The sequence below is a fragment of the Teleopsis dalmanni genome, chromosome 1, assembly GCF_002237135.1.
Source record: "Teleopsis dalmanni isolate 2A chromosome 1, ASM223713v2, whole genome shotgun sequence".
Lineage (NCBI taxonomy): Eukaryota > Metazoa > Arthropoda > Insecta > Diptera > Diopsidae > Teleopsis > Teleopsis dalmanni.
The window spans coordinates 157,232,665-157,257,002 of record NC_051846.1 but is presented as its reverse complement, the minus strand read 5'-3'; the positions used below and the strand labels follow the sequence as shown (position 1 = coordinate 157,257,002).

At 29.2% G+C, this 24,338-nt stretch overlaps 2 protein-coding genes across 3 annotated transcripts in view; both read left to right on the top strand.

The window, feature by feature from the left end:
* The first annotated feature begins 991 nt into the window (after positions 1–991).
* On the top strand, positions 992–9,839 carry LOC119669567 (alkaline phosphatase-like). The gene is made up of 7 exons (XM_038079510.1): positions 992–1,179; positions 7,364–7,903; positions 7,972–8,337; positions 8,557–8,770; positions 8,904–9,147; positions 9,218–9,519; positions 9,594–9,839. The coding sequence occupies exons 1-7, from the start codon at positions 1,135–1,137 to the stop codon at positions 9,725–9,727; spliced, it is 1,845 nt and encodes a 614-aa protein (XP_037935438.1). The 5' UTR covers positions 992–1,134; the 3' UTR covers positions 9,728–9,839.
* Positions 9,840–12,325: 2,486 nt separating this feature from the next.
* Positions 12,326–24,338, top strand: part of LOC119669564 — a 44,975-nt gene continuing 32,962 nt past the window's right edge. Inside the window, exons 1-2 of one of the 2 annotated variants that reach the window (XM_038079507.1) lie at positions 12,326–12,366; positions 23,579–24,134. In XM_038079507.1, coding sequence (XP_037935435.1) covers positions 23,848–24,134 — 287 coding nt within the window. In that variant the 5' untranslated portion in view covers positions 12,326–12,366; positions 23,579–23,847. Of the gene's footprint in view, positions 12,367–23,377; positions 23,506–23,578; positions 24,135–24,338 lie in introns of those variants that run through there. The other variant, XM_038079508.1, reaches the window with a different exon arrangement.

Sequence of the window (24,338 nt, the reverse complement as noted above, 5' to 3'; positions counted from 1 at the left end):
ATGTTTATAAGAATATGTATATTTATTTTAAAAACTTTCAAATAAAAATAAATTTGTTTTTTATACCATTCGGAAATATATAATATTTTAATAAAATAAGTTTATTTTATAGTCAATAATTCAATATATACAATATATATATTTCAAGTTAAATTCTATAATTTTTATGTTGTATGAATTTCTTTAAATAAATATAAATATATATATATATAAATATATATATATAAATATATAATTTTATTTTAACATTCTTCTCACTTTACTTTCTAGATTTAATACATAAATTTTATTAATTATATTTCAGGACGAAGGGCCTAGCAGCCCAGTTCCTTATTTATAGTTAATTTTAAAATTAATGTTACTGTTTACTCACAAATAAATAAATAATAAATAAATAAATATTAATATTTTTAATTTAATTCACACAAATTTCAATACAAATGCAATTCTTTATATCTGTTAGAATTTAAATTGCAAGATAAAGTTTAAATTTAAATTGCACACTCATTTCTATAAACTTTCGTTCGATAAGCTTTTTGCATCCTTTACCAACCAACAAAAACACTTAAACATGTGTAAAAGCTCGTGCAATACACACACACATACAACAGCAACAACAATTTTGATTTCAATATTTAGCAAAAGCACAATAACAACAATAATGACGTGATTTTAAAAATGGCAGTGCGAACCTGAGGAGCGCAAAAAAGTTGTTAATTTTGTTATTGTTTAATGGCTGGCAATGTGAAGCACGTTTTCTTATTAGAAAAATAAATAAAAATGTAGACAATTTTAACAAATTCTTCAGTCGGTCAAATGAACTTGTCTTGAAATGTAGTAGAGTGAGATATTATTATTTAAAGAATTTTAATTTAAAAAAAAAGCAAATAAAGAAAAAACTATTTTGTAAATAAAATAAAACTGGAAATAAATAATTAAAATTATTGTGTTCATTGTGGTAATAATTTTTTTTTGTTAACTTTCGAAATTAAGTTAATTACAAATTTTTAGCAGTTTTTGGATAATAAATGACTTAAGCAAAAAAGCAATAAAACAATAAATAAAACGTGTGCAAAATAAAAAATATAAAAATATAAAAAAAGAGTGCAAATAAAATTGTAAACCGTAAATTGTATGCGCCAAAGGCGAAAACCAGAAACACAAAATAATCAATTCGAGGTGAGTTTTTTTATGAAGACCAAGCAACATATGTTTTTGTTTTTAAATATAACGTGTAGTGGTATAACAGTTTAGTTAAAGATGTTGGAAAACTGTTATAACATTGGAGATATGTGCATTTTTGAATTGCACTTATGAAATTATCATTAAAGACGACTTGTTGCTTATAATAATTATTTTTGTTATTGTGATTTTAATTTCTAATTATTTTATTTTAATATAATTATTATTTTTTTATTAAAAGTGATAATAAAATAATAATAAAACAATAAAAATAAATTATGAGAGATTTTTCTAAGAAAATATTTCTTATTTCACACAATTTTTTGTATTTGTATTTTTATTTTTTATTTTATTTTCTATTTGATTTTAATATTAAAAATGTTTGCGTAAACCTTTTTTTTATTCATGTTTTTGTGAAATTATTCCATTTTTTTCTTCTTATTTTTTAGCACCTTTTTATTTTATATATGTAGTAACTTCGGTTTTTTAGTATTTTAGCATTGTTTTTTGTGTTGCGGGACTTTACCCTACTAATACCACCTCTTAGTAATGGCTGTAGAAGATTGTAATCAGGGAGAAATGGAAATGGACATTTAGGTAGTAGTAAATCTCTGTATACACATTTGTTCCAAGCCACACTTGAGTCATTTTTGAGGATTAATTTGGGTGCATTAAACTTTGATGCTTGCTACACTTAATGAATTCTGCAGATTAAAAATTCGTATACATGCACTCTGCTTGGTTGTTAGTGTGTAAGTGTAGAAAAGCAAAAGAAACATTTTGAGAAAAAATTTAATATTTATTTTGGTATTCATAAATTAAACATAAATTTGTATATATTTATGCCATGCAAACCTGGCACTTGCAGTCCAAACAACTTTTATATGGACTATAAACTAATTAAAAAAAAAAATTCAAATATTTCCTAAGACCGATCACCGACCACTCCACTGATGATGAGTACTTGGCAATACTCGAAACAGCATTGTTTGGTCACCCAAACTTCAATAAATTAACTATAATATTGTTGTTGTCTTTTCATTTTCGAACCTTTCTAACTTTTAAATAGTGTTTTTCGTTATAAGATGCGTCACTTACGACAAAACAAAATAAATTTTTTAAATAATTTCTTTTATTTTTGCTGTTTACTTTTCAAGTTTGATAAAGTACTTGAGCAAATATATTGGTTTCTCCGATTTTTCAATATCATCAAAGCATGAGTAAAATTTCAATCCACTAAGTGCAGTAAATTGTGCGAAAACTGTTATAAAAACTAATTTTAATCCTCAATTTAGTATGGCATAGGTCTTTGAGCTAAGTTGAGCACTGACTACATGAGTGAATGTTTATATGGAAACGATTTTGTGGGGTAATGAATACGTAGTGTTTGGTGTTTTTGAAATGAATCAGCAAAATGTTGTTGTCTTTTGTTATTTTATGTATACTTTTTGAATTGTATTTCGCTGAAACATAAATATAACCTAAATTTATCAAGCTTATAGTGTAATGAAAATGTTTTTAATTTCTAGCATTAATAGTTTAGTAAGTTATATTAAGGATTTTTAAATCATTGCCGGTACTTTTCCATTACTTCACTTAAATATTGTTTTTATTGCTGTTAAAAATGTAAGTGATTAGAGCAAATCAAATTGTAATTCTTTATATAATTTTATTCCTTGAGACTTAAAAAATAGCAACAAAAAAGTAAATGCATTTTGGAGTGTTTGACTTTGACTTGTTTTATTAGAACTTGAAACCATTTTTTACAATTACTTTAGTAAATAATATTGAAAATTTTTATTGATTTTCATTATTATTTATTTTTACTAGTATTCGCTTGAATTAAGCAGTTTATATAAGCATATAATTGTTATTTACTTTCCTCCTAGCTATGACTTCTTGCACGATTCATAATATTTTAAATATTGTAGTTCAAGCTCTATCGTGACTCTGATTTCATTATTTAGTTCCCGACCGCTGAGAATGGTCAGTATTTATCTAGTGCAATATATATATTATCATGTGCTGTGCTAATGAATGACATTTTTATATTACTTTTCTATTTATTGTTAATTTTTTATATTTGATTAATTCTAAAGCAAAATAAATGCTAATATTTATAATCCATCTAAACAAAGACGTAGTATTGTGTATAGAATAGTAAACAATATAAGACTTATATAAATTTATTACTTGTGATAAGGTGCATCAAGAAGCACAGTGAATGAGCAAGCCCTGTTATTAGAATTCTAGAGGATCGGTCATAAATGAAAATTTGCCTAAAGAGATTACCGTAAAGTAAACGAAGATGTAGGGCATGCGTAAGATGGATTGTTAGTGGGATCAGAGCCTCGAAGAATTGACATGACTAAGTGGAAAAAAAAACTTGAATAATGAAATAGATATAAATGCAAAGCAGTTGTACAGGTGTAGTGTTAATGAAAATGAATGCTTACTAGACTCTTAGCTAGAAATTTGATTTGTGGGGGTTTATAAATTAAAAATCGCAAAAAATTTTGAAAGTAGTCTTTCAAATTATTTTTCGATAAAACTTAGACTAATTCATCTAGATTAGTTGCAGTATTTCAGTGAATCCAGTCTGTCATGGCTTATTACATTTCCTGGTAGAGTTCATCTCTTAATCGTAGCTGCTGTGATGGCTAGATTAGGTAAAATCATGAGAAAATTGTACATTACCAGTAAATAAATACTGACAATTTCAAAGAATCATTATAAGCATATCTAGTTGACATCCTTTCACATTGAATTATATACTTTGGTTTCCACTGTAGTCAACGATATTTTATTGGTATTGTATTTGTTTGCATATAGCTCATCTATTCAAATTGGAGGAAACTCCCAACTATTAAGCCCTTACCCTAACATTTCAAGTTCAAATTTTGACAGAATTAAAATGTTTTATATTTGAATCGGAAGACATTTTCATTGCGTGAGTTAATTAATTTTCATATTTCTTATAGCAATTTTTGGAAGACCTATGATTTAAAAAAATTTCATCATATCAAAGTATATCAAATAATAATTTTTGAGGTGTTATCACTTCTTAAAATCTTGACGTGACCGGAACGATTTTATAAAATTTTATTCTTGGTTATTTATTTTGTTTTGTTAAATTAATTGTATAGCCACACGCATAAAATATAATCAACTTTTTTTTAACCAAGGATAGATTGTTCCAATACAAAGTACCCCTACTAACTTTAAATATATCAACAAACATTTTTACCGTGGAGCAAGTGAAGTGGCAATAAAGTTTTAATCAATGGGGCAGACATGTTGAGTGCGCACAGCCATGACTTATGCGGACTATATATAAATTTCTAATCATACGAATAGTTAGTAAGTCTATTAGAAATGTAGGGGTTCCAAAGCAATTGAAAACCCTAGTTGGTTTAAGTGAAGTTGTTCTATGTCTTATATAAAGCCGTCTATTTAAAAAAATTTGTACTATTATAGGAACTTAAAAAAAGATGAAGAGGTAGAAGAAGAAAAAAATTATAATATTTTTTTGATATGAAGAATTCTTCATTTATTGTATATAATTTAAATTATATCGAGAAAAATACTAATATTTAAATTTAAATAAATCTATAAGAAAAATCAAGCAAAAATGTTATAAACAAAATAAAACGATGTACTTGAAAATTTTAATGAACTGTGAAGTACGAGTATCTAATGACGTTGAATATTATTATCTTTATAAGTACTTTATTATTACAAAGATTAATTGATATGTAAAAATTGAGAACTGGATTTTAAAAGTTTATTCACGTTTGAAATAAAATAACACGAAGTGGAATAAATTTGAAAAAAATCAACGTCCCTTTCTCCGTCTCGTTGCAGTGAACTATACATGGTGGAATCACATGCTTTAAAGAACATTCTAATTCATATTATCATATTATATTTATATGATAATATGAATAAATATTTTATTAATATTGATAATACTATAAATCTTTGCTTTTTCTTAAAGACACTAGTTGATTAGTTAAAATTAAGTAGATCGTATAGATTAGATACACATAAAACCGGTAATTTTCGTTATATATAGTTGATGTGTCACTATAAATTGTCCAATGAACGTCAGTATTAAAGCAGATATTAACTATTTTTTTGATTAAATTTTGTTTTCGTTAAACAGTAATTAATTTGATCCGATAAGATAAATTTTAAGAACCCTTAGTATTATAATTATAAGAAAAGAGTTAAATACTTTACAGGTCTTATCAGCAGATTTTATCATATATAAACATCTGTGATTTTATTAAAATTGGCTTTAATTTATGCGATAATTTTTTTAATTATTATGTAAATATTTAAATTTTGTTTATAGACAATAAAAGTCTAATAAGTATTTTTAAAACAATAAAATTATTGACACTCATTCTAGAAGGTTCTACAATAGGTATTATCTGTAATTGGTTATATGAGGATTTTATAAAAATAATTATAATTTATTAATATAATATAATTAATTTTTATATATTTAATTTGACGTTTTCTAAATATTGATCTGGTTCAAAAGCATTGACCCCTTTCAATGTGACATTTAGAAGATTACTTAAGTGTCTTGTGCTTACGGTCATAAACTTAAGCTGGATAACATCATTCCCTTGGTAGACCTAAACATAATATTTCGATATGTCGTTATGAGAAAAGTTTGGATTGAATAGAAGTTCATTTTTTATATTACAATATATATGTCTACAATATGTTTGTATGGTATTTGTAGTTGCCATTATTATATATATTTGCTTAATTGATAACGAGGGATTTGCTCTTCTCTTTAAGGTTCTTAATAAATAAGATTTTTCTATTAAAATCTATATTTGCGTTGTCCACAAGCTGGTTAGCTCGTAAGCTTCCATAGAGGACATACTTGAATTTTATGTATTGAACACATTAAAACTCAGTTATCCTTTTATGTGGTTTAATTAGATTTTTCAGTTAAGGATACCGCTACCTTGTAGTATTCGAAATACAAGTTCTATTTGAGGAATCTATGGTTAGATTACGTTTGGTTTTGTTGACGATTGTAATGAACCATTTATACCCTTTTAAGTTTTAGTTATCGTATAAAAATTCAGAGGTTTAGAAACTATCTTGAACTTTGGCAAAGCCTAAAATGCTCTTTAAAGAAAGGTCTTGGAGCTGACCCAGACTTTAAAAAAATAATGATGAATGAATTGAAGTTGTGAAAGATAGGTTGCTTAAAAATTAACTATTTAAGAAAAAGCTGGGTCAGTGGCGTAACTACAGGGAAGCGACTGGAAGCAACGCTTTCGGGCCCCCGAACTTAGGGGGCCCCATTATAAATTTATGCATTCATTATTAAAGAAATTACCAAAACTAGACAATTTTCTTAAAATAAATGAAAATAAAACTGAAGGAGTAAACGATACACAGAATAAATTGACACATTGTTCAGATACTAAAACAGACTTCAAACAGACGATACGAAAATCTTCAGAAGCCTAATATACCTTTTTTATACTTTTTCGTGTAAAGGGTATAAAAAGATATTAGTAGGAGCTCCTAAATTATAATTCGCTTATGGGCCTAAAAAATGTAGTTACGCCACTGAGCTGGGTTTATAGGTACTGACAGTGTTTTAGAAAATTAATTCAAAGTTTTGAGGAAAATGATAATGAATTTTCACAAAATGACACAATTGACTTCATAGATCATTAGTAGTATAGTCATTCTACCAATTTAATCAATAGTATTTTTTCTGTATAATTTATTGGAATAATGTGCATCACTCTTGAGCTACTTGTAGATTTGGAGACTACATTCAAATCTTTCGCCATCTTGACAAGAAGAGAGATTGTAATAGTAAAGAAATATTTAGAAATCTGCCGTTTTATAAACTTTTTCTTATTAAATTGTATAATTAATTTTTTTATTTAATGTGAATGTATAATAAGAATTATTGAGCTACAAGTTTTTAAAAAATATAAAACATGTTTATATGAAATTATAAAATTTATTAACAGACAATCATAACAGACGTTTATATTGCTGAGTTGTCTATAAAAAATTTAAATACTTTTATTTATTCCTATCTACGTTTAAACGTTTCAAGCTAATTTATCATTTATCATTTGATAAAACATTTTGTTGATTGTTTTTTTCACATACATATCTCAAATTTTAGAAACCAGTCGGGGAAACTAAAGATAGCAAGAAAAAACTCAGTACCAAAATGACTTCATCCAAGACGGACGTGAAAAAATTACCCAACTCACCGCAGCATGATAGCATAGAAGTACAGATGGATAGCTTAGATTCAAGTCATGGATTTTCAAGCCCCATTGAAGATACAAAACTAACTAAGCCAAGAGTTTTTAAATCAAAAGTTTTTGTAGCTGCCATCATATTTTCCAGTGTCTTAATAATAATAATGTGTATTGGTTTCTTGATATATTACGAGTTCGGTAACGATGAAACTGATCCGCATGATTTGACATATTGGCACTTAAATTTACCCGCTGAACAAAAGATTTGGTATGACAAAGGCATTGATGAACTAAAGTCTGCTTTGAATCAGGAAATAAATCGTAAACGTGCAAGAAATGTTATACTTTTTGTGGGCGACGGTATGGGTCCAAATACAGTAACAGCAGCACGCATATATGGTTTCAAGGAAGAAGGTGTACTGAGTTGGGAGCAGTTTCCACATATGGGTATGCTTAAGGTAAGTTTAGTTACGATAAAAAAATTATTTTTTTCTTTATTAAATTATGTTTTCATTGTTCAATGCAGACCTATTGTGCGGATAAACAAGTGCCCGACTCTTTTTCCACAGCGACGGCTTTATTCGGTGGTGTGAAAACTAACTATGAAACTGGTGGATTGGATTCGAGTGTAGCATTGGGTAATTGTAGTGCAGATGCTTTGAATAGTGCACATCATATTCAGACAATACTCAAATGGGCACAGATTGATGGCATGAACACGGGTTTCGTTACAACTACTCGCGTAACGCATGCAACACCCGCTGCATTGTACGCACACTCGCCGGATAGACGTTGGGAGTGCGAATCAACTATGTCTGATGAAGCGAAGACAGCTGGTTGTACGGATATTGCAAGACAACTGATAGAAACCGAAACCGGTAAAAATATAAATGTAAGTTTATGATAATGTTTAGATTTCAATGTTGAATAAAATGTAAAGACGGGTATACATGTATATAACATAAAGTAAATTATAATATTGACAGTGTAGAAGTCTTAGATCGTAATGAATAAACTCTTTTTTTTATCAAACAAGTATATACGTTATAATTTTTAAATGAAAATTTATTAAGTCAAAGAAAAAGTCTTTAAAAATAAGTTTTTTGCCTAGGTTATTATGGGTGGAGGTCGCCAAATGCTTGTGTCAGACGTTGAAGATTCAGCAGCTGATCCCATTGATACTTGGGCAGGTAAATCGAATGATGGACGAAATTTAATTGAAGACTGGAAACAGATTAAAGAAAAAGATGATAAAAATTATGCTGTAGTACAAAATACTGGTGAATTAAATAGTATGAATACGGCTGATGTGGATTATGTGTTAGGTAGGTCGAAAAATCCTTATAGGAAAGATAAAAGAACTCAGTTCCCTGCACTAAATTTTAATGTTAATTATTTCATATGCGTGTGTGTCTATTGTGTAATAAAGTATTTGTTGTCAATTTACTATAATTGTAGGTATTTTTGCTAATGGTCATTTAAAATATGAACACGAACGCGACACTAGCGATACTGGTATGCCATCGCTAAAACAGATGACACTTAAAGCTTTAGAAGTACTCAAAAGTAAGGACAAAGGTTTTCTACTCGTTGTGGAGAGTGGTCTTATCGATCAAGCACATCATCGTGGTACTGCTAGAAAAGCATTATCGGAAGTTTTAGCTTTAAACGATGCGGTGAATGCAACTATACAGGCTATGAAGTAAGTAGGCTTATTATTTAAATAATAAATAGAAAGCAAACATGTAATAGAGAAATTCAATTTACTTTAGGTCTCAAATGGATGATAGTCTGATTATTGTTACTTCGGATCATGCACATAGTCTCACCATAAATGGTCATCCCGATAAAGGTGCTGATATTTTGGGTACAGCTATGAATTCAAAAACCGAAGGTACAGCCTTTACAACACTAACATATGGTACGAGCTATAAAGGTTTCAAAGCTGATGATACTGGAAAACGTGTAGATCCCTCAACGGTTGATACAACGGACTGGGACTATACGCAGCAAGCGGCAATTAATACAGATGAAAATTTACACGGCGGTACTGATGTCGCCATACATGCAAAAGGTAAGTTTTTAAGTTTGAACTTTTTAAATATTTTTTTTATTGAATAAAAATAAATCGTTTTCATATATTTTTAGGTGCCATGTCATACTTGTTCCATGGTATGCACGAACAGAGCTATGTAGCTCATGTTATCTCATACGCTTTGCGTATTGGACGGTTTCGAGATAGTTCAATTGCTGAATCTCTAGCGGAACTAATGCCTTTATAATTAATTTAATTAGTGAATAGGTTTTAATTAAATGAATTTAATTCTAAGCACAAATTGACTCTGTATTTGCATAAGTTAGTTATGTAGTAATTTATTGTGATATTAAGTACACTTTATATATAAGGTTTTTTTTTAAAAATTTAGCTAAAATACTAACCAATTTATTAAATAAATAGATTTTTAAATTAACTTAAATTATTTTTTAATTACAAAATATATAACAACATATTAAAAATTAAATATATAAAATATTCTCTATCACTATTATAGCTGGGATCACAAGCCCGAAGCTACCTTAGAACCACAAGGTAACTGTTTATATAGAAATCAAGTCCTACTTCTCTGTTATTTCACAACTATATTTAAAAAGGTAATGTTATTTACCTTGTTGTTGTTATTGTAAAGTCATTTGTGACAAGTAAGTTCATCAGTTGGACATGGGAGTTATATTTTATATCTAGAGATATGCAGCGGGACGTTATATTCTCAACAATCTTGATCTCACAACTGTTGCTTCCGTTGTAGTTTCATAATAGTACGAAGAAAGTGAGTGGCGGATGCAATAGAGAGGGATAGCTTGACTGACTATCTCTGTAGTAACTGTACTTTAATGTAAATAAATTATGATATAGAAAATACATTCCAGAAAGCAAATTTGCGTTATATAAACGAAATTTTAGGTCAATGTTAAGGTGTTATTGACCTTAACAAGATAGGTATTCGACCTAGTGGTGTCCTTGATTTTGGTTGTGTCAAGCTGTTGTGGAGTAATAAACTAAGTTCTGCCAATTCAACCCTTTCTCATCCTCATTCCCACACCCAATTCTTATCGTGACATACGGTGCACCTCACTGATACCTGACAATCTCAGCAAGCTTACCGTATTACTCTGGGTTATGATTTGATGGTCGTCTTTTTCTCCACACTGGTAGGATTTAAATATGGAAAAAATGTTTTAAAAAAATTAAAAAACTAGTCTACATAGTCTATGTATGCGGTATAAACTGGCTGATTACGTGAACTTTAATATTCAAGATACTGATCATTAAGTTTCGATTCATAAAAAAAAAATAAAAACAAAATAAATCAAAGGGCAAACACCAAATATTATAAATTTGAGTGCACGGACAGTCTCGCAAATTATAGTTAAGTAAAGTGGAGAGTCTTAGGATTCTGTAAAGGTTTAACAACATGTTGCAGTACTCTACAAGTATTAGTCAGGACTTGGAAAAAACTCCGACTTTAAGGAATGCCCAAAAAAAACGGTATATCTGAATTGTGCGGGTACTAAATGCTATCTTTGCTATCTCAAAGAATCACCCTGGTCTCATTGCAGTAATTCTGCAGGATGTATTAAAAAATACATATTTTAAAAATTCATGTTGAATTAAAATATGAAATCATATTAAAAGGTTTGAAATCTCAATATTCGATATAAAAACTTTAATTTTTATTAAAGTCTTTAACGATTATTTATTTTTTATATTACAAATCTGTTTAAATTTCATTATTCAAATTGAAACTCTTATAAGCTATGGATCTAAAACATTCATTATTCTACATCATTGGTAATATTCAAAGAATCTTCTAAAAATATTTAAATGTTCTCTTAGTTGATTTTAGACCTCCGTTTCTTTTTTTATAGATCATTATATCATTATAATTATAATTAAAGATCTATATCATTTTAGAACTTTAAGCTATAATGATATGTTATATAAAATACTTGTTAGCACACAAATTAAATATAATAACATATTCATAGATTAAATAAACAAAAGTCAAAGTGCCATTTAACATTAACGAAGACATGAAAAATCTTTAAAAACAGAACAATTTCTTAAAAAATTTCTTTAGTAAACATTTTTATAAACATTTTCTATGTTAAAAATAAATAATATATTTATACAAATGTTATATTACTTATTATTATTTGTTATAAATGAACAGTCCGTACAAGCTGGCATTGATTGGGAATATACCGTGAAAGATTGCAGTTTTTTAAAATAACGAAACGTATTTGTTTATTTTTATTACAGCTCATGCACAAACCAATTACGCCTTTTCATATGCTTGACACAAACCAATAAGAACTTTTATACCAAATTTAAAATAAATATTGAAATCTATTGAAATATGTGATTTCAATTGCAATTAATAATTTAGCTTGAATAAGCAATGAGCGAAATATATATTATATATTATAAAATAAAAATATTACTTATACTAGAGAAATACATTTTTTTGAAATGTTCAATTTTTAGTTGCTCTAGTAAATAAATATTTTGCACACAACAATTATTATATACAGAAATTGTAGTGAAATATGAATTATTTCTGCATACCAAAATGTTAATAGTTTCTCTTTTTTTATCTTAATTTAGAATAAAGATATATTTATTTTTATATATTTTTATATTTATAGCACAGTAATTCATCAAATGCGTCAAAAAAACGCTTAATAACGCTTCATCGTTGCACAAATACAATTCTTCAAGTATTTTGTGTAGTTTACACAAAAAAGCACAACTGTCAAATTGACATTTGCTCTCAGTAGCAAAATTTATAATTTACAAAGAAATTTAGTTGCTCTTGTGTTGTGCAAATATCGGGTCGATTGCGTTGAAGATTTACTAAATGTAATAAACAAAATGTGTACAAATATGTCATATAAATAATATTTAAATTAATATAGATAAAAGTTTAACAATCACTTATTACTTTTTAAAATAGTAATTGTGCATAAGTTTACAGTAAACATAAAATTCTATAAAAAGCAATTAATTGCACCGGCAAAACATATGGAAACAATAAATTTAACTTTAAATGTATAAGTGCCTGCAACCAATAATACATAAATTAATAAATTAAAAATGTATTTAATATTAAAATAAAAATCAAGTGAATGCTTTGTATTTATATATATTGTATATTATTAATAAATTCTTAATAAATTGCATAACGTATACCTCCATCATAGTTGTTGTGTTATAAGGGCTTAATCATGTGATTTTTTTTAAATCTCATTCAATTAAAGTATGAGTGATTTGAAAGTATTTCGCAGTTAATATACGAAAACGAGACTCCCACACAAACAATTTTTGCGAACATATTCATACAACAAAAATATACAAACAACAGAAAAATATCGATCCAATTTCCAAACTGCAAAAAAGGAGTTGTGTATTAAATAAATGAATTCTTTCGATTGTGTAATGCGTTTTTTTTATCAGATTACACAATCTATAGGTTGGTGCTTGATGTTTGTGGTTTGTTGAATGGACTTCATACCATTCGTTGTGCATTCAATTAATTTTAAAATATTCCTAATATTTTCTTCAGTTTGCTTTGAATTTTACTAAATGATCTCATTCTAATTTTCTCCTTTGGATTGTTTTTGCCGCTTAAGGTGGTGACCCACTTTTGTTGTAATTTTTTGGCTGTCCGCCGGTTTTATGACATTGACAACGCAGTTTTTGTTGCATGCGCTATGTGCCACACATTGTTGTTGTTGTTATAATTGACACAAAATTAGTGTTTGCTGTGTTTGGTGTGCATATTTTTAAGGTGTGTGCGTGTGCTTACGACACAAAAACTAAATTAGGTAATTTAATTGAGAAAAACCTAGTCACTAATTTTACTAGGTTAAATCGGAAACTATAATTGGAGACAACAGTTTGATTGATTTTTATTTCATTTAAATAATTGATAGCAATCATTTATCCACACCTATGATTATTATTATTGGAAAAAATTTTATGGATTCAACCTTTACTTTCAACTTTTTAAGTACATTTTCATTTTGCATACATGGCAGATTTGTATTCTTGCTCCAAATTATTTTACGCACCGTAGCAAAAATATATATATACATATATATATATATATATTTAAATACATACATAATTAATTATAACAAAAAATAAAACTACTTTTAATTCTTTAACTGTTTCCAAGTACAACGATTTTTGATATAAAGCACAAACAGCACAAATATAGTTAGATCAGGTTAAAGTGGCAACCTGTACACTAAAATTCAATTAAGCTCAAATAATGGTCCGCTATGATATTATGGATGAGCAACTATCCTAATGTGAGATCTGATTACCTTAAAGGTAGAAGTGCAAAGCATCTATCGCATGAATAGCGTCAAGTCAAAGAGAGTCAACATGATAAGTCCCCAAAGTCTTTGGAACCTCTTTACTTACCGAACTGCCAAAATTGTCATCCTGCAAAACTAGAGATTTATAGTTTTATAGACTTGTCAGGTTGCTACACTAGGGTGGCTCAGAAAAACTAAAATGCGATTTTTAATGAGCGCACCCCCTAGGAATATGCCATTGACCAAAAAAATGATATTTCCAAAGTTTTGGACCAATAGGATTAAAAATGACGTTGCGCCACTCGAGCAAAGTTGGGTTTTCAGTACAAAAAACAGAAATTTTTCATTTCAAGGTCATTTTTTATCTTTTATCTTATTTCAACAGTTATTAATATATACTCATTTGATAGATAATTAAAATATCTTTTTAATAAGATACGGATGAGCAAAATCGGTTAAGAATTATGCGCAAAACACAATAATTAGTTGAGCGACTGTGCTCTGTTTTCTATTTCATACCTTTTAGCTGGCATGCACAATGCAATCGCAAATGTTTACAAGAAACGGAAAAAACATAAATAAAAAATAAAAATAATACATTTCTACTTAATAATTTATATAGATATTTAAGAAGAATTGAAAATGTAGTCAAAACAAGAATTTTTTCGTAAGTAAAGAGAAAATGGTCGTACAGGGAGTATGACTGAAGTTAATATCCTTTTAGCAAACGAAGCAAGAGCGACTAAAAATTTCATTGATTTTAATTGGAATGAATTCGATGAAGAAATTTGTCTCAAAATGGATGCTGAATCTTTAGTCACAGTTCAACAAAATTGGGATAACGCAGACAGAACGATTCTATTTATCACTCCTATTTTAGTTTCCGCCCTTCGGATCGCTACGCTATACATATTTTGTAGTAGTTACCTGGTTACCTATGGCGCCCAGGTGCCATCTAAGATTCTCGATGGATGGCGAAAATCATGTACTTACTAAAAATGTATATTTTAAGAGATCAATTTACATATAACTCGGATGATTTGTACGAGATATATACATTTTTATGGTGAGCATATGTGTGAAAATTTTCACCCATACTAGGTAAGGTTATGTTCGTTAGGCACGTGCTGACAGTTGTCAGCACTTCTACTCGGAGAGATATATTGCCCATTGGGATGCCCTCAAAAAATTTTACCAGGAGATGCGAGTTGCTAATCTATGTTATCCTTGTTAAACCATTTGGCTTTCCAGATGAAGTTGAGGAGATCCGATAAGTTTGCTTTCGTTATCTCTTCCAAGCCAGTAAAATAAGGATCCCCGAAACATTAAAGTAGCCTTGTTTGAAGTCCTGGACAGAGACACAGGAAGTGGTTGATAAATTTTACCTCCTCTTCATCTTGGCAACTCCTGCATAATCCACTTATTGGAATTCGCCACCGTTGGAGCATACGCGCAATGGCACAGTGCCCCTTTAGTACTCCAGAAAGCACACGAACTGCATGTTTGCTGAAGCCTAAAATGCTTTTCGTTTTATTTTTGTCAAACTTAGGCCATAAGATTCTAGCGACCTTACAGCCTTCGCGGTTAGTTTATAAATTGTTAGTCACCGTATTGATTTTCTCTATTATCCTATACGGTTTACATATCGGTGTATGTATTCTGAGGTCGGCCTCTCCTGTATGAAGTTCAGAACCTCTTCTGGCCATCTCATCTGCTAGTTCATTCCCTTCAATATTGCTATGTCCAAGTATTCGAAATGTACTATGTCCAGCAAAGAGAGACCTCATGATGTTTGATGCTCATCAGTGAATCGCAACATTTTAATACTATCTTGCAATTTAGATTCAATTGCTTTCAGTGCGGCCTATCTACAAAAATCGTGAAATTCGAAGGACGAATTGTACTTTGTTGTCTAATGTTGACCTCTTTTTCGATAACTTGTATGTCGCCGTGATAGACGCTGTAAGTAGCAGGGATTCGGTAGCACTGTCTTATCTGCATATCTTTCGAGAAGATACCTGCTCCCGTACTGCCTTCCATCTTTGAGCCATCTGCGTAGATAGTAACTGTAGAGTTACCGGTCACAGATCCAAGCTTCCAGCTATCTCTGGTTAGATAAAGAGTGGGAACCCACTAATGAAGTAATTTTCCTCAAAGAACCTTATTGATTTCGTGACCGAAGAGATAACAAATTTTTTTGATCGTTTTTGCCTATCTAATAGTTTTATCAGTTTCGATCCTTCGCCATGGATGGAGACGCAAGATTATAGAGATGCACTTGAATTCTGTGCCAGACTTGATATGATAAATGATTGTATAGAAAGAGAAATTAGGCTTAGATGGATTATAATTCGATTTTGACAAAATATGAAGAGGGAAAACAATATGTTTTGCAAGTAGTCGAACATTATCATAAAAATTATCTTTCACATATCCTACACATATCCTAACATAATAAACACAATATATTAATTACTGAAAAAAAGGGTTTTCTTGAAATTATAATTTTTTATAAATAGTTAACTAAATCGTAGCATATACCATACCTATTACATAATTGTGCATGCCAGCTAAAAGGTAATAGAAATAGAAAACAGAGCACAGTTGCTCAACTAATTATTGTGTTTTGCGCATAATTCTTAACCGATTTTGCTCATCCGTATCTTATTAAAAAGATATTTTAATTATCTATCAAATGAGTATATATTAATAACTGTTGAAATAAGATAAAAGATAAAAAATGACCTTGAAATGAAAAATTTCTGTTTTTTGTACTGAAAACCCAACTTTGCTCGAGTGGCGCAACGTCATTTTTAATCCTATTGGTCCAAAACTTTGGAAATATCATTTTTTTGGTCAATGGCATATTTCTAGGGGGTGCGCTCATTCAAAACTTCATTTTTAATTTTCCCCCTTATAACGTGAGCCACCCTATTGCTACACTATCGCTTGTATGTTATGGTGTAGTCGTGTCTATCAGCTTAGCTCAAAAGCTGACTAGTTTGGTCTTTGCAGAAATTCTTCTGGTCTGCTTCTAAACAACGCTAATGAGTACAAGTAGGATTTAGGCACAAGACTGCTACTTCAACTTAAACTGATAAGCTTTGATATATAAAATTAGGAATTTTGAAGGATGATGGCTCTAAAATATTATGCCAGATAGAAAATTATTATCATCGTTTGCGCGACAGTCTGTGTAAGACCTAGGCACGTCTTACAACAACCTTTCATTCTTCTCTGTTCTTTGCTTGCTTTTTCCAGTTCCTTATATTCATCTCTTCTAGATCATTCTGGACACTGTCTTTCCATTAGATAGAAAATGACACTAAATATTTCAAATCTTCTGCTAGGTATTAGCACTGACATATGCTGTGGACTGCAGTTTTCTTCTTATTCATAGCGCAACAACCCCGACAAATGTCGTTAGAGGTTAGGCTGAATCATATTGTATGCTTTTTCAATAAAAAGTGATCTGGCAACACCAACTCAGTAGAATTGAGTTGGAACTCAGTAGAACTGAGTTGGTTCTGGATAAATGTATTACTTGTGTTTAAAAGATTTAAACAGTTCAAATAAAATTTCCTTTTTATCGATAAAGGTTGTATTATATAATTGTAATATATAATTTGAAAAGGATATATTAAGTATTCTACAATATTTCTAGCGTATTGCTTTATTCTGTGAATGCTCACACTAATTCAGAATTGGTTTCTGTTAAAAAAATGCAATATGTGTTATATTTCAACAGGAAGATATGCTGGGCTTTAAACCATATTTTTCTATAATCGACGTGTATAAGTTAGGCTAAGTTGCGTTCTAAATGAGGAAAATTCTAAGTTGTGCCGATAACGCAGTGTTATGTCGATACGTGTTGATAAATGTGTGCAGTACAAAAAATCATAAAAAATTTTCCATTTGGTTTAGCATCAAATTAGCTAAACTCGCACATGTCCAATATCCTAAATAATTCATTATTAGAATTCAATGGAAATTGCATCACTAGTAAAAATTTTAGCAATCGAAATTATTTAATTTAAGGATATAAAATTATATTTCTAATATGACAAACTTTTTTTTTAAATTTTTGTATGTAGGGTATATAAGCTTCAGTGAAGCCAAAGCTAGCATTTTACTATGATTTGATACGTGCTTTTAAAAAGCATTGTTTAGCTTTAAATGCATTTCAGTTAGAGATACATACAATTTTTGGGTTATTTTAATATTGAAAATTAAATAAAAAAATTTATTTCTAATTTAACAGAATTTTAACACTCCTTTTATTTATATTTTTCTATTAAAATATTTATATTCAGGTATTTAAAAAAATATTTTATTATTTTTTAATATACGCTTGTTTGGTGTTGTTAACCGGCTATTTGAATTTTTTTTTAATTTAATAAAAAATTTTCATATTATCATACGGCATGCACGAGTGAGGTGAAAGGGTTAGCTTCGAAATTGTTGTCAATTTAATTTTATAGACCAAATCAAATACAGTGTGACAATGATGATTTCACTGTCGGTTGTGTTTCATCACTGCTCTTGCTTATATTCTTTTTATTCATATAATGTATATATATGCTTACATTAGCAATTATGAATGTCAGTAAATATCAATATAAATTAAAAGAAATTTATTATTTTCTTAATTATATAAGGTAAACATATATTAAAACAAAATAAGTAGCTGAACTCTTAGTGTATATACAGTGGCGTGCTTAAAGGGAGTATATACTAGAAAATCTAGGCGTTATAAGGGACAATAGCTGCAGACCTTATCACGAAGAAGAGGAAACAGCAGAATACAGTTTATGTCACTATGATAGTCTTGCCTGACTCAGACTTCGGTACTTATCAAGTGCCTATCCACTTACAACGGAATTAGGCAACATCTCTCTAAACATCTAGGGAACTAAAGGTTTTTTTTAACTGCTACGTACCTATCAAACTAAAGTGGATTTCTAATTCTAATTTAATCTAATATACTAGAAAAAATATTTTTTTTCGGCAGTGTATTGTAGTGCATTATAGATAAAATCATTTCCACAACTGAACTTCATTATTAGTTTGTTCAATTTAAAAATACTTACCATGCATCCTTTAAAAAAAAATAAAAATAAATATATATTATTAGTTAATTTATTTCTATTTATTAAATTCATTAAGATAACTAAATACATTTTAATATTTTCATCTACTCCCTAGTTTCGTGTATACAATTATGTTATTCAAAAAACGCTTCCAAGGTTATTTATAGATTGTTTTACGTCTATGAAATCTTGGCATGAACTAATCTGCATAGTAAATTGTTGCAAAAATAAACTTAAAAACGGATTTATGATAAGCACTCATTTAGCAAAGTAACCTTTTGCACTCATTAATTAACGCCTCTGTAGCTGTAATCACTTCAGTGCCCCATATAGTATATAGGGCACTCGAGCATTCTTAAGAGTTTTTATTATCTTATCGGTAAGCGTTTATTGTTTTTGAAAAGTGCTCAATTTAACAAGCAGTGTAAAGCCACTTGTGATTGTGTGTAGAACATATTATAATTGTAATAAATAAATTTAATCATAAAACACAAATCGATAATGATTTTGCAAATATTATAAAAGGAATTATCGCTATAATTGCTATTATTTGTCTACTTTCTTTGATAATCCGTTAATCACCAATATGAAGTACTGCAAAGTCTTAGTTTATAAGCAGCAAGTTCAAGTACAAAAGTTCAGTTGCTTTTTATTTGAAATTAATTTAGTAATGAAGTATGTTATAAAGTACTATCATCAGTTGACACTAGTAGTTATTGATATAAGTACTTTTTTGTTGTTATGAGGAGGTACAGTGGTTTATGTACCGCCAAACCGATCATCGTCAGAATGGTGTACCCCATTCATTAATATATTAATATCTAGTATACGAACTAAAACACTCACCATCGGAGAAACTTACTCCTTCCGAAACGGTTTTTGCATTATTTCGGATCTCTTTATATTGGCGTTGTAGGTCATGTTTATTTGATTTTTGATCTGCGTCCAGACTTTTTCACTACATTTCTTGATACTGTCTATTTATTAGCCAAGTTTCTGCTGCTCCCTTGTAGATCTAATCTCTTTTGGGACCGCAGAATATCATTACTTACTTGTATCTCTATATCCTTATTTACCTATATGCCTTTGAGTTAATAGGAGTATTTCCGTTTTATGAGTAGCCAGCTGTAAGCCATGTTTAATCAGTGTTGTAATCTCAACACTATTTGAGATTGATATCAGTACTTTTTAGGTTATCATATAATTTTTAATAATTTAAAGTACACATTTCTTCCAATTTTGAGAACTATTATGGACAGTCGTTTAGTTTGGTTGCTACTGGATTTACACAAGAGTTTTGATTATTTTTTTAGCTGTCATTTAATTATTTTTAATTTCGACAGCTAAACAAATTCAAATCAGGAATATTATGATGGGAATTTTGAGAGCTGGAAATATAATTGTATTGTAAGTTCTACAAAATCAAGTTGATTTTAACTTGGACAGTTTACTGTAGTACAGTATTTTACAGGCAAACTTGTGCTATTGTGAATAGCTTTGAGGAATGAATGAAATTTTCATAAAAAATGAAACAAAACTGTTATATATCGTATATGCAAATTAAATATTTTGTAAAAGTAATTAAAAGGTATGGACATATTATAAATCTGACAAGGAAATTATAAGATACGTCGCGTGAATCGTCACTGCGAAATTTTTGACAGCAAAAATTACGATCAAACTTCTCGCATGAACCCAGTATTAAATAAAGAAGAAACCTTCAGTTGTAAAACACGAACTAGTTAGTGCCCTGAATCCATATTCAAACATAACAACTTAAACGAATATAGTGTAAAGATGGGTTTAGTCAAGGTGTAAAGAGGGGTTTAGTGTTCATTATCAGAAGAATATCACAATAAACATGTTATATACATAGTACGATTATGATGGCTCATTATGCTACTTCCACTATGCGAGACCAATTTGTTTCCTTAAATCTAATAATATATCCTTTTTTTAAAGTATTACATCAATATTATCAATATCACCAATATTATCCCATGTGCATTTCTAAATGCAAAGACTATAAACTTATCGGTTAAAATTGCTATTTTGTATACATTATACACTGACAAAACAATCTTGTGTAAGTTTAAAGAGATTCAAACAACAGTCGGTCCACTATTGGACACTTATTTCCAACACACCCATCGTATCATCAAATATTCATGCAAAGTATTATTTATTCTGTCTTCTGATATGCTTAAAACCCAGTCTTCTGCAGTTTCCAATTTATTTCTAATTATCCACTTGAACATATCCACTTACTAAGAATGTGAAATTTCTTAAAAATTAATGCGAATAAGCGTTATTTTAATATTTATAATATAACAATTTCGATTAGAAAATAAAACTTATTGTGGAGAAAATGCTATTAATATCTACACGAATGACTAAAAGTTAATATTGTTTTGAATAGAAAGTTACTGATATATGTCATATAAACCTTCCATATTAATAATATTTGACTATTTAATTTTTAGGATTATATTCAGAAATGAAAATCTCAATGCTAAGAACAGGAAACTGATATGTATATAACCAAATAATTCGTCCGTCACTTCTATATGGTTGTGTAGCGTTTAGTAAAACTTCAAACACTACTATTCACCAGCTAAAAATTGCACAAAGCCAGGCTCTGAGAAGACTTTTCAAAGTTTCATGGTACATTAGGACAAATGACATCTTTAGGGACCACAAGATTGATCCCATCAAAAAATACATAAAGGATAGACCCCTGAAATTATTTGCGAAAACTGACAGATACCAACATCGCGTTATCAAATCCCAAAAAAGGTTTCTCGGGAAGGTATGCAGATCTGAGGTCAATTATTGCTTAGTTTGATGAAGCGATAAACAATAATCTAGTCAAGGTGTAAAGAGGGGAAAATACCTCGAATTATAAAAGAGTAAAAGTGCTTAAGTGCACCGACTCAAAACAGCATCAACATAATAAAATTATATTAAGGAATATCTATAGTTTATGCAAAATTGTATCTATTAAGAACAAGGTTGCAGATTCATATACGTCATATATTTTTATATTGAAAACCTTATTCCGGCGCCTCTTCATATATTCTTAAGATTTACAAACGCGCTTCATATGTTAAAACCGTACAGTCTAAGAACTCAAATTGATCTACATTTTTAATATAATTTTCCTTAACCATAAACTTTAACTTTGTTTATTGGTATTTATTCTCAAGGGCTCATTTTTAGTAATCTTAATTCTTAATATTACTTTCTTACATTTGGAGTCAACATATGTTAATTGCAATCTGTTTGTGTCTTAATTTATCTTAAAAACTGCAGTTTATTGCAGTCGGTTGTCTGTCAAGTGTTTTGAGGACTTGACGTATATGACGCTATATTTTGTTATAAAAAAATTATAAATTATACATTTGAGCGTTATCATGGCAAGGAGGTAGATATAACGTGAGTACTCAAACGTTTTGATTTAAAGATATATAATAAAGGTATATGATATTTATTCTTTCTTAAAGATTTCATTGATAAAATACATATACATATATGCTACTACTTACAGTATTTTGAAGTTTAGCAAAGTTTCTTGCTGTTTTTAAATTTCATAGAACTGTGTATAAGAAAGCAGAAAATATCTATAAGTCAGAATTCAATGACATTATAAGAATCTGCTCTTGGCCTAAATTTTTGTGGATTACTTATTTGTGTTAAGTTCTATTCTTTAATAAGACTAAGTTTTTTGAAAAGACTTCGTGAGAACTACTTGACTTCTTGAACTTATGTAAATATAAAATTGTTGTTGTTGTAGTTCACTACTTTTTGAAGCCTCTCTAGTAAATTTAAAACATTATTTTAAAGTATTTTTTTCCAATTTATTTAACATAGTTTAATTCTATACTAAAATATTGCCGAAAATATTTTCCATGTATATATATCGAAAAGTGTGGATTGCATTTTAGCATTTGCATTCTGCTGACCTAAGTTAGTGAGAATTCTAACTCTAATTGAAAAATATTTGCATAATTTTGTAATTATAATTATAGTGGTTATAAAGCTTTGATATGCTAGAACAAAGATCATAATAATTTGAAATTCGTTTAGATGGAATGTCGTATTGTGATTCAGCTTTTATATATAGGAAAAATATTATACAATACTTCTAGTACTTGGAACACTGTATCAAAAAAAGATTTCTATCGAGAATTTAGAATATTCTGTATAAAAAATTAAACAGATTTTTATTTTCTCACATACTTAATATATTTCATTAATGTACGTATGTAACGTATCTGTAGATATAAAATATTCTGTTGTTTCTGGAGACATATGTACCTCTTATAGTTGTAAGATTTTAAACTATTGAAATTAATACACAACTTCTAAACGCAGCTTAGTATAATTAAAAACTTATTGTTTTTTATTGTTTTTTTTTTAGTTTGTGTACTGTTCGTTGTTTTTTTTATATTATATTTGCATATCAAATTAAATAAAACATTTAATGCGCCTGCTCTAAACAATTTCATAGACGATGAAAAAAACTAAACGTTCAATCGAAAAGTGTCACTAAAATCGAACGGTTGCGTTTTAAGTGAAGCGGCGGAGTAAGCTTAAAATCCAAGTGTTTTACAAATATTTACGAATTTAATAATAATACAAAAGTTTCATTTTTTTTAGCTAAAACAGTGCAAAAAGAAATGTTGAGTAAAAATTATTTGGAACGATTGTTAAAAAACTTTGGAGTTTAAACTCCTAAAATCACACTAATTAGCACTGTTAGACAACGGCTCGAAGTTTGTACTTCACACTCAACTGCTGTGGCTTTGGTAAATTCTTGAGCATTACGAAGAAAGTTGGCTCCCAAAACAAGTAATAAGAGTGCAGAAAGCTACTAAAAGCAGCAACAACAACAAAATTGGAAGCAATCAATAGCGTGGCGTACAAAAATGTGTGGCCAATCTTTTAAGAATACGTTACGTGATAATCGCTGCTATGTATCTTTAGCCTGTTCCATCGGCTCGATAAGTTTGGCATGTGGTAGTCTGCTGCAAATACCTAACACCACGGATCGCATCTCATTGCAGCGTGGCTTCTTCTTAACCTCTCTGGGATTCATCTATTTCGTATCGCTTACAGATTTCTGCAATAAATATTTACTTGAGACTCGACATGGCAGAGAATTTCGGGAAAAATATCGTCTCATGATATCGGATGTTATGGAAATTACAAATAAGTAAGTATTAGGTCGTAAGTCAATAGTTTAAAAATATTTCTTTACAATTATATTTTTGGTTCATTTTACTTTTTTTGGTATTCTTATGGCGCCTTTGATACACATGCAAAACGTGGCATAAATGTGCAGTAGGGCAGCCAAATTGCATCATTGTGGGGCTTTTTCCGGAATGGGTGGAAAAATAGTTGCATAATGTATATCATA